At 41.3% G+C, this 11,764-nt stretch overlaps 1 protein-coding gene across 1 annotated transcript; it reads right to left on the bottom strand.

Annotated features, from left to right (window-relative positions):
• Positions 1-734: 734 nt before the first annotated feature.
• Positions 735-8,767, bottom strand: CDX4 (caudal type homeobox 4; the record flags this gene model as incomplete). The annotated part of the gene is made up of 3 exons (XM_082864679.1): positions 735-941; positions 2,102-2,247; positions 8,269-8,767. The coding sequence occupies 3 exons, from the start codon at positions 8,765-8,767 to the stop codon at positions 735-737; spliced, it is 852 nt and encodes a 283-aa protein (XP_082720805.1).
• Positions 8,768-11,764: the final 2,997 nt, after the last annotated feature.

The following is an 11,764-nucleotide window of genomic DNA, read 5'->3' as shown; positions in this document are numbered from 1 at the left end:
GGGTTTATTCTCTGTGTTAGAAATCTGCCCTTTCTAATGATTCAACCAAGCTGGCCTGTATTATTCTAGTCTGATTTCATTGTTTTGGCAAGATTTGAAACTGACACTGCAGTTTGGAAGTTCTGAGATAATTGATGCCAGACGAGTGTCACCAAGGGATGAAAACTTTTAAAAAATTTATTATTTTTATTAACAAGTGACTATGGATTCAGAATCACCTCCTGATGTTTTTAAAAACATTTGTCTTGTTATGAAAACGCTGTTAGCTTTTGAATTAAACATGTGAGAGTTTAGCTAGAGTTAGATAAATTTCTGCTTAACCTTTTCCCCACTCCCAAAAGATAGCATCAAAAGACACACCCAAGCATCAAATGACAAACATAAGTATACATATACAAACATGCATCCTGGCAGAACTGTTTTTTACAGCCTGTTCACAAGCAAATTTCTGAAGTTGTGAATAGAGTTCAAGGGCTCGCAATTTTAGCTTTTAATTATACAGCTTATTACCAAGCTCCCTGAGTGACTGACATAGCATAGCACACAACAGTTTTCTGGGGATAGTTCCTAACAGTAAGTGACCCTTGAATTATCTTCAACCCATGGCGCATCCACTTGTTCTGAATACTGCCTTACAAGGAATTACATAATGTTGCAACTCCCCTGCTGATATCTTAGAGACCAAAAAGACAATGCTAAAGGAAAGGCACTTTCCATTTCTCTTTGCCTTTCTTTCATTCAGAGACTATGACCTGAGGTATCTCAATAGGCTGAAATCCACGGACAGCAGATGGGGTGGTGAAAAAAGTGTTAGGTAGTTCCCCAGGGCTGATGGAGCCAGAGTCACTTTGCACTGAGCCTCTACTGTTCTCAAACTGGGATATTTTCTTTTTGATCATCTTTCTCTCCTTGGCTCTGCGATTCTGAAACCAGATTTTCACCTGAAACACAAAATGCTTTGGATTTAATGGGGCAACATACTGAATGCACTTTTCAGTCATTGCTGATATTGTTCAGGGACTCTAGTATTTACAAAGTCCTTTCACATGCATCGCTTAATTGAGCCTCACAATGACCTTGTGAAGTATGCCCATTTAACAACAGGTTTAAAAAAGGCTGAGACTCAGAGAGGGAAAGTATCTTGCATGAGATGAAACTGAAATCAAGTCCAAGGCCTCAGACTCTGAATGCAGTGCTTTTTATATTATACCTCACCCACCATCTCTGTTGTGCAGGTAGAAATAAATAATGATAGAATGGCAGATGCTGAGCCATGGTGATAAAAAGGGAGGGATTTAAATAGCAAAGGTGATTATGATCTATCATTAAAAGAAGTTAGGTTGTTAAAACAGAACTGGGTGAACAAGGGTGATGAAATACTATATCTCTTGCTGTGATACCAACGTGCCTTCATAAATGGTTGAAATGCAGGCTTCTTGGGATACAACAATACATTAATGGACTTTACAGTTCTAGAATCTTATGATTTCCAGGTTTACTCCTAGACCTAAGTAAAAAACAAATCAGGTAGTTATGTAATGTCAAAATCTGGGTGAGTGGAAACCACTGATCCTTGCCATGATTTAATCTTTACTGAGTACCCATAGTAAGCTAAATTTGAGGCAGGAATCATAGGATTACATAGACCACAGAAAATTAAATTCCTACCCTGAGTAATAGAAAAACTTGCTTCAGGTAGCAGCATTGGTGTTCATTTACTGTTACAGTTTGACTGATATGAACCAGATAATTGCCATGATTGACAGATTTCCACTTCACATATTGATTATGACTACTTGGGGAACCATATCAAGGTTTTGCCCTGACTGATCAATTGTATGGGAGTTTTAATCCTTCTCATCCCCCTACATCCCCACCCTTGCTTTCACACCTACACAGTGCCCACCACATTCAATTATTAATAAACCCATCAACCAACGGTACTAAACTAGGTGGTCCAGTAGGATGAATGTGGGCTTTAGGAGAGCTTTGAGAATGGCTTGGTCTTCTGTTTTGCTTCCACTCTTAGTTACAGACTTCCCTAAAACCTTAGCTTATTGAAATGCTTATATGAAACGTGTTAGATGTACTTCTGGTGTACCTGTCTCTCAGAAAGGCCCAAGTTGACTGCCAGCTCTGATTTTCTCCGAATGGTGATGTATCTGTTGCAGTGGAATTCCTTCTCCAGCTCCAACCTTTGATGATCTGTGTAAACCACACGATACTTTTCTTTTGTCCTGGTTTTCCCTGTTAGGGGAGAAAGCAGTGCATTTAATCATATTTTGCATCTTTGGAGATTGTTTTGGTTAGAGGAATCATAGTCATTGTTCCTACCCTTAGCTATTACTTTCAAATACAAAACAAGTACATTTTTTAACCACATATGTCATAAGTCCATTTCTCCATTAATTACTTTGTCATCTGTGGCTATTTTACATATATATATATATCATACCTATATATATCAACACACCTATCACACCACCATTGATATACTGTTACACCAAAGCATTTTAAAGCAAACAGTTAAGCCATGATTTTCATTCCCTTCACACTAACATATGGGAACAGCATTGTCGTCATTGTCAGTAGTAGCAACATTCATTATACATGCACTTCCTTTTATATTGATATTTTATGCAGTTCATTTATATTGTTTCCTATTGAACCTCTCACTTACCCTTTCAAATTACGCAAAATGTGTCTTATCCCCATTTTGCAGATAAGGAACCTGAGGCTCAGTGTAGGTAAGTAAGTTGCTTTGTGCTAGTGAGCTGAGGAGTGGGGACCCAAACACATACCCTTGGCTCCCAGTCTGGTGTGCCAAATGTTATTCCTGATTTAAACATGCTGGGCAGCATAAGAATGGCCCAAGTGAGGCAAGCTGCTTTGTGATCCTGACATTCTAATTACATATACATACTAGAATTTCATTTGGATAGTAATTTAAAAAGAAAACATCTATTGTCACTTAGATTCTGTTCTAGGATAGCCCCTATTACTTATTAGAAAAAATAGTTTAGTTTTCTGGGGAGAGTCTTAAACAAATTTTTATTCCCAAGTGGATAATGAATGGGGGAAATAGGGGGTGTTGACTTTAGCAGAATAAAATGGGTATTCTAGTATTCTTTGAAAGGATATACAAACATTTGCTTTGTGTTACAACGTTTAACTAATTTCTCATGCCCTCCTTCAAATAGAGTTTTATTCCTCCTTTCAAATTTTCCAAAGGTGATTAGGAAGTTTCTCTTTCTTTTCCATTTTTCTAACCCCCTCCAGGATCTTCATCCTTTTCTCTATGGCTTTTGGCAAACTCCTTCTGATCTTCCCTGGTTGTTTTTGATGTGAAGTTTTGGGGAGCGATCTGTAAGACAAAGGTTCCTTTAAAGTGTTTCCCTAAACTCCATTGAGGTGTTAAGATGCAGCACAAGCTTAACAAAGGAGCTACATAGCATCAGATCCCATCCTGAACCCTCTTTACATTCAGGAACACCAGCAAATTGGTTTGGAATTTACAAGCCCTAAACAAATGTCAGACACTCTTTCATCTCCAGGAAAGAAAAAAAAAGGGACATGAATGTAGAAACAAATTCTAGATGAGAGATATGTTTTAGGATTAACTCATGGACTAAAGAACTAAACAAAACTTTCCCTCTTAAAAATGGAAAACAATGAATCCCAGTCAATCTGTCTCAGAGGCTCAAATTTTAAGCTGGTTTTCTTTTTTGTTTGTTTGTTTTTTGTGGGTTTTTTTGTTGTCAATTTTTAAAATTGAAGTATAGTTGATTTACAATATTGTGTTAGTTTCATTTGCAGCAACGTGGAAAGACCAAGGGAATATTATGCTTAGTGAAATAAGTCAGACAGAGAAAGACAAATACTGTATGATATCACTTACATGTGGACTCTAAAATATAATACAAATGAATGTATATGTAAAACGGAAACAGACTCACAGATACAGAAAACAAACTTGAGTTGGTTTTCTGAATTTAGGAAACCAAAGGTCTGGCACTTGGTATGTTACAAAGGCAGAATGTATATTTGAGGTCACAGTGAAAACATTGAGGTTTAATTTATTTCCAGAACCTCAAATCTTAGAATCAAAATATATCTTTGAAGAGATGTTCCCTAAAACCCTTCCTAATCCCAAAGTGACTAAGTGTTTAAATTCTAACTTGAGGCAGAAGTTAAAATTCAACTTGTGTGTGTCTGTTTTCCGCTCTTTGATAATCAGTAAATATAACCAGACTTCAAGAACTCTGGAAGGTTGCAGTTCTTCCCCACCCCCATTGGTCATAAATTCCCCTCTTGCAGTTTCTTCTGAGGACAATAAAGTCAAGACCAGGCCTCTTTATTTGCCATGAAAATCCTCACCCTTTCCGGCAATATAACCCCTGAAGAAAGGAGGAATGAGGAAGAGCCAAGCTGCATATCAAAGCCATGCAAAGTGTTAAAAAGAGTCTGTTGCCCCAATCTAACAGATAAGACCTCAAACCTCAAGAAGACATAGATCAGGGGGAAATATTGACTGCACATTTAACAAAAAGAAATGAATTCCTGTTTCCTGGTGCTCCTCTTGTGTCCCTGCTCCCAAACTGTCTTCTTTCCACCCCTTTCATTGCCTCTTCCCTTAAATGATGAAATCTGATTGAATGGATTTTGGACATTTTTCTAGTAGAGTATAATGCCATATTTCCATACTAAAACATCAACAAAGCACTAAGAGCACTAGCTTTTATTGTTCAAGCTATTCTCTTCTCCCAGAAACTACATTTCTGAGGGTGAGGGAACCCCTTCTCTGGTGCTATTGTGGGTTAATTTAGGAAAGTAACAAACCGTAAGTTGTATTACAGGGCTGCTTCATAGCCCTGTGGTGGGGATTTCACTGCCTCCGCCTGCCTAAAGCCTTGGACAAACCTCTGTAGTTCCCACTACCTAGAAGACAGTATCCCTACAGAGTTTGCAAACACATGTCACTATATATGATGACTCATCATCACCCTAAATGTGCTCATTTGAGAGACTGGCTGTGAAAACACTGTTAGGCAGAAAAGCACTCTCCAAACCTAGGGGTTATGATGATGATGACAGTGAGGGTAAAGAGGATGAAAACCAATCTCTTTCTTTAGGGAGTAGAGTGTAATTGACACCATCATGATGACTTTCCATCTGATGGTAATCTTTTGCTGCTTTTAGTTAAAAATTGCATCCAAATTCATTCATAAAAATTGTCCAATTAAATGATCAAAACAAAAAAAGATAATGATAAGCTTCAGGAATTATTAAGTAACTCATTTTCTGAAGGGTCCTAACTGAATAAAATCTTTTATGTATAACTTCCTCAGTGTTTTGTATTTTGTCCAGTGGGTTAATCATAATTATTCAAAGTCACTTCCTTCTCTCCTCTTCTTTCCCACACCTAAAAAGAAAGCCCCTCTCCAGCCCTACTTAGGTTACCACCTTGCCAATACTCATCCAAGGTTACAACTCTGGGTAAAAAAAAAGCAAAAAATGAAAAAATTCCTAGCTGTAATGCACTGACAGTATTTAAAATACGAAAATACTGAACTTTTCCCAGAATGTTTCTATCAGCTTCCTTTCCATATAATTTTTAAAACCAGAAGTGTATTGGAACAGAATACTTAGGGAAAAAAGTAGAAATAAAAATATTTCATTTTTAAATCAAATCACTTAGTGGACATTCATTTATTCTGTATGTCAGTCCCCTTTCTCTCATTTGAAAATCAAATATGACAATAATCACTACGAAATGTTTTCCAATTTTCCCCTAATATGTGTATTTTTGTTTCTTTAACTTAAGGCTATTTTAAAAACATTCATCAGTGATGGAAAGAGCTTTCATTTGATTACCATAATCAGGGAGGGGTTACTTCAATTTTGTAGTTCATCTATTTTCTTCTCAGCTGTAAGTCAAATGTTGTCCTACGATACTACAGAGTGAAGTAGAAAATTTAGGAGCATCTGACTTATTCATTCATTTAACAAATATTTGTTTAACACTCACTATGTACTAAGCATACAAATGGGTGTCTTTTTGTTTGGAGTGATACAAAGAAGTGATCAACTTAATTTTTTGTGGGGTTCATAACCTGAGATCCGTGGAAGGGCTTCAGTGGATCCATGAATCTCCCAAAATTATTCAAAAAATGACATGTGTGTGTGTGCATGCGCATTTGCGCCTTTGTGCATTTTTCTGGGGAGAGGGTCCATACTTTTCATCACATTCTTAAATTGTTGCTAAATATACACCTTAGGCTACAAGAATATAATAAAGGGGTGCTTTTATAAGACATTAAAATGAAATGGAGATTGAATTTAATAAAGCCCCATCTATAGGATAGGCTGCCAGAAGTCAATGGGGTACCAAAATCATTCAATTTAGAATTTCTCATAGAAGTTGGAGAGAAAATCTTGTGAAGGTGGCATGGTACACCCAGGTTTCAAGAGTTAGCCACCACAGAGCAATTTAGTCTCCTCATTCACCCACTGATGAAGACACCACAGAGCAATTTAGAGTCCCTTTCTAAACTTACCCAAATGAGAGAATCTGACAAATGCAAATGAAAGACTTTTAAGCAGAGAAACCCATCATATTTTCTCTCATAAACAGAAAATTCATGACTCAAGATAATTTATTTTATCTTGTCCTTTTCTTCCCATTGTTCTCTCTTCCAAACAACATACTAGTGACTTTCCTCTTCTAAAGTATTTCAAAACATAATCCTGAACTGGGAGCAGCTACTTTTCTGGCTTTTGTGTCTTTTGCTGATGGTTAGGGCTTAGTGAATGGATGTTAATTACAACCCTAAGATTAGATATAATAACAGCCCTGGGAATACAACACCCTAACCTCATTTTCTATTCTCTTTAGCCAGCCAACCCACTCTTATTTCAAAAAGCAATATGCAGACTTACTTCCAAACACTTTAAAGCTAAGTATTTAAGCTCAACTCTTAATTTGGGATTGCTACCCCAGTAATGTCCTAATCAATTGGAACTATCTCCTCTGGGCTGAGTCCTCTTAACGGTGAAAGTTGGTCCCATCCCACCCTCCTGCTTTTGCTTTTTTTAGGGAGAGAAAAAGGGCAGAACCGTGAGCAGAAGCATAATCATTGTGGACAAATGCTATTGAAATGTCATTTCTTCCCCAGAGGGATGAAAGTGATAGAGCTGAATTTTACTAATTTTCTCTAATGACAGGGAGCGATAGGTTGGAATAATAAGAATGTGATAAAAGAACAACTATAGCTGAAAACAAACATCTCCCCGCCTCCCTCCTCCACCCCCTGTCCAAGATTAAAGCAGAGTACCCACTTCCCCCGCCCCTGGCTCCCAGTAGCCGCCCACCGGCTTGCTGGCAGGAGCGTGGGTAGGCATTAGGCTGGGATCTCTGGGCTTTCCTATGTGTGGTGACAAGCCTGCATCCAGCCCCTGCACCTCGATACGTCTACCTGACTGTTAGGAGGGCTTTAATCACTTTAATCTTATTGATGTGGGGCTGATATTCGTGCACGCACAGGGGATGTTAGGGTTGAGTAGCTTATTATGTCCCAGTGGTGTACTGTAGCTTTCTCACAGCCTCTATGCTTCCATTGGCGGAAGGGAAGTTGTAAGAAGGCATTGGGTTTGAATCCAGCTTGCCTCTGTCAGCTTGGGCGAAAGAAGCTGGAGCTTCCTTGAGAGTCCAGGGTGACCAGGTTGCTTTGCCACTGGGACCTTCGTGGCTAAACTGGAAGGTCTGTTGCCAACCAAGCAACATGAACCTAAGTTGAGAACCACCAGCTTTGAGGGGGAAGCCGACCTGCCCAGATGGGGAAGGGTTTGAAATGGAACGGGCAAGCAGCAGTGATTGAGCACAGGGACACGTGGCTGTCCTCTCCTCATTCACCCACTGATCTTCCCCGTGCATCTGTTTTCCCATCTGGGCAACTGCAGGGTTGGATCTTGACCCTTGTGGATCAACATGCCCATTGTCCGCCCGGTTGCTCCCTTGACTGATCAGAAAATGGTGAAAAAGTCCCCTACGGTCGGCTTAGTTCCAAGCACCATGCTCTGCTTTTGATCAGAGGCACAAGCGAAGGAGGTCTCTAATGGGCTGGGGCCCTGGGCAGCAAGACACTCAATGGTCTCCTTAGCTAAGCTGTCCGGGGAGAAGCCTGAGGAGTAGGAGGGCCAGAAGGCCAAGAGAAGTAGATGAGAAGCAAAGGAAGGAAAAGTTTGAGAGCATTGGAATCGATTACTCACCAGTCACCTGCACGGTCTTGCGCATCCACGCATAGGGGCTGTGGCGGCTTCTGTTAGAACTGGCGTCGGCGGTGCAGGCGTCGATGGGGAACAGTGATCCGCCGGCTGGTGTAGGCAGGCTGCTACCGCTGTTTCCACCCGCTGCGTGTTCCAGGTTGCTGTATTCCGGCGAGCCGAAAGCAGCAGGGCTCGAGGTCATGTCGTTCATGGGCACCGTGCCCATTGTACTGGACGGCCCGGGGTACACGCTCCAGTCTTCCCGAGGGGGACTATAGGGTGACCCCCAGGCCCCCAACGATGGCCCGTGAGGATCCATACCGGGCATATGGGGATACCCCATATAGTGCGCATAAGACGGAGCCGCTGCGAAGTTGGAGGCTGGCATCGGACTCCCACCATCCCCAGTGGCGCCAGCCCCGGCTGTGCCACCTCCTGCAGGGCTCCTGAGAGTGCCCGAGTACATGCCCGTTTCTTTTTCCAAAAGGCAGCTTCTGTACATAGTGGCTTGGGTATGAGAAAGGAGCTCCCTAAGCCATCCTGAAGTCCCTGTAAGGCCCCAACCCGACTTTGAGAAGCAGTAGGGAACCAGTAAGTTAGGCCGTAGCTGTGCTGCAAGCTCCTCCGCGCCCCTCAGACAACTCCATCGGCGTTTCCTACCCTGACGGTTTCCAGGTGACTGGTAGCCCGGTATAGATGGGCCCCCAATGGCTGGGCTGACGTCAAGGGGCTTTAGGCTTTTACATAGCATTTGCATTCAAATGAACGGCCATTTCACTTTCACAGCGACTTGTTCACTCTACACTCCCTCTCCCAGAGCTCCTGGGCCTTTCTATCTCATCTTTTTTGCTTTTCTCCATCTGGTCCCATAGCACTAATTTTGCACTTTTGGAGGCAGAAGGGAGCTCCTCCAGAGGTTTCTGAGCAGCTCCCTCCAAAGTGAGATGGAGACGTGTAGAATCAGGGCCAAATCCTGCTCTTTGGTCCTTACCCCGCGGTTTCTTTACGCTGATCTTCCCGCACCCAGTCTGCATCCTTGGTATCCCCTCTGCCCACATTCCCTGGCATGGGTACTCCACATGGCACTGGCCCATGATACCCTTCTCCTCATCGCCCCCTCCACCAGGAGGAGAGCTTTGTTTCTAAGGACAGAGATTCATTTCACAGAGATGCATTTGTAAAACATCCAATTAATCCGGCCTGCCATCTACTGGAAAGTAACCTTAGGAAGGCAGAGCAGGGATGTTTGTCTCTTGTTCACTGCTCTATCCCCCGTGTCTACAACAGTCCGGCACACATTAGGCACACAATAAATTGGATGTTTTACAAATATGCACAAATTAAAGAAAGATGAAGAGAGGAGGTTATGAAAAAAGGAAGGAAAGAAGGAGAAGACCCATGTGGGTAGTGGGCTTTTTAATTTCCCTTTTAGTTCACTAGTCTTGCTTGGGTGTCTCTTTCTGCCAGTACTCCAAGGAGTCAAATTCCTGCAGTCTCAAGTCCAGGGCAGCTGAAGCTCCCAACTTTCTTTCACACTTGAGGAGACTTCCTTTGTAAAGCTCCAATTGTTGAAAACGACATGGACTTGCCAGTAGATGCCAGTGAACTCAAGATTTTGCTTCAAGAATCCAGATCACCTCCTGATGACAAAACCAATTTGTATTGCAGGATTCCTTCTCACCCACATGCTCCCTCACCCCTTCCCCCTCCCAAAGCCTACCACAACCTTTAGTTCAGGCTGTGCTCCTATTCAGAGAATGTGCTCTTCTATGAAATCCAACACAACATGGCACCTCCATTAACTAATCCCTCTTTGGCTTTGGGAATATCACTTCACTTCTGGGAGTTTCAGGGTTTTCCCCTGTGTAATAGGGATCCTAACAGTGTCTGCATTTACAAGGCAGGATTTCCTGAGATGATGTATGCAAACTGCTTAACTTAACACTTGGCACACAGCACAGGACCACTGTATTCATTAATTTACTCAACAAATATTTATTGAGCGCTAGGTGCTATTCTATGCATGGAGACATCAATGGTGAACAAAGCCTTTGACCTTATTAAACTTATATTCTCAAGGGGAGAAATACTAGTAAATAATTAAATTTTGTGTTATGTCAGATGATAATAATCAATGTTGTGAAGAAAAAGAAAGCAATTAGGAGAATAGGGAATGCTGGAGGATGTTGCAACTTAACAAGTGGTGGTCTGGAGGACCTTACTTAGAAATGATATTTAAATAAAATATAGAAGTGATGGAGTGAGCTATGAGGAGAGGATCCAGACAGAGAGAACAAGAAGTAAAAAGTCTGTCTTCTATTGAAGAAGTAGCAAGAAGGAAAGTGTGGCTAACAGGTAGATGAGGTCCAAAAGCTAATGGGGTAGGTCATTTTTAATTTCTAAGTTTTTACTCTAAGTGAGGTAGGGGGACAATGTAGGGTTTTGAGTAGATGAGTCACATGATTTGACTTAAGTTTTGAAAGGATTGCTCTGGCTACTGGATTAAGAATAGACTGTAAATAGGCAAAATAGAATCAGGCTGATTAATTAAAAGGCTATTGCAATAATCCAGGTGAATGGCATTGGGGATGGAGAGAAGTGGTTGAATTCTGGATATATTTTGAAGCCTGCTTTGGAGAAGGAGAAGGAAAAGAAGGAATAGAAGTAATTGGTCAGCAAAGACTGATTAAAACCAAGCACTGGGGAGAAGGGACTAAGGGACAGGAAAGTCACATACCTATAGGCACTTTTTGCTCATGATCTCATTTAACCTTCACAACAGCCCCATGAGTTACTTATTTTCACTCCCATTTTAGAGATGAAGAAACTGAGGCTCAGAGAGGTGGCATGAGTATTTAAATGAACTACTGGTGTATAGTAGAGCTAGGTTCCCATCCTAGGCAGCTCTGATTGCAAAGTTCATGTTCTTAAATTGGAACCAGCAAAAATGTACAACCTCAGGGCTGGGGCCTGGGGCCTGGCTTCTATTTTCTTTACCTGCTCAGGCTCCCAGGCCCAGCATTCAATCCTTTTCATAACATAGACCCAATACCCTTGCATTATTGTCTTTCAGCTATTCTATCCTGAGGCAAACTGGTCTACCTGACATTTGAAAAGCTACATCAGGATGAAAGCATATGCAGGAACTTTAAAAGTAAGCTAATGCAATATTATCATCTTACCTATGAGGAAACTGAGGGCATGAGTAGGGAAGGTATTCCTTAAGGCAGTGAACGACAGAACTGAGATTCAAACTCAGGTCTGTTGACTCCCAGATCAACACTCTTTCCACTAAAAACTGTATGCTTGCTTATGCAAGTCCCTTTGTCTAGACTGTTTTTATGCATAAAAATGTTCAAATTCTCCCTCTTCTTCAAGGCTCAGTTCAAATGTCACCTCCTCCCTAAAGCCCTATGTTGTGATACTCTCAGAAAGCACTCTTCCTCTTGTCTGAATCCCATTGTCAACTCCCCTCCCCCACTGACTAATACTATTCTTG

This window comes from Leucopleurus acutus (assembly GCF_964270905.1).
Source record: "Leucopleurus acutus genome assembly, chromosome: X".
Lineage (NCBI taxonomy): Eukaryota > Metazoa > Chordata > Mammalia > Artiodactyla > Delphinidae > Leucopleurus > Leucopleurus acutus.
Note: the sequence above shows the minus strand (reverse complement) of the source record. Positions and strands in the feature narration are given on the sequence as shown.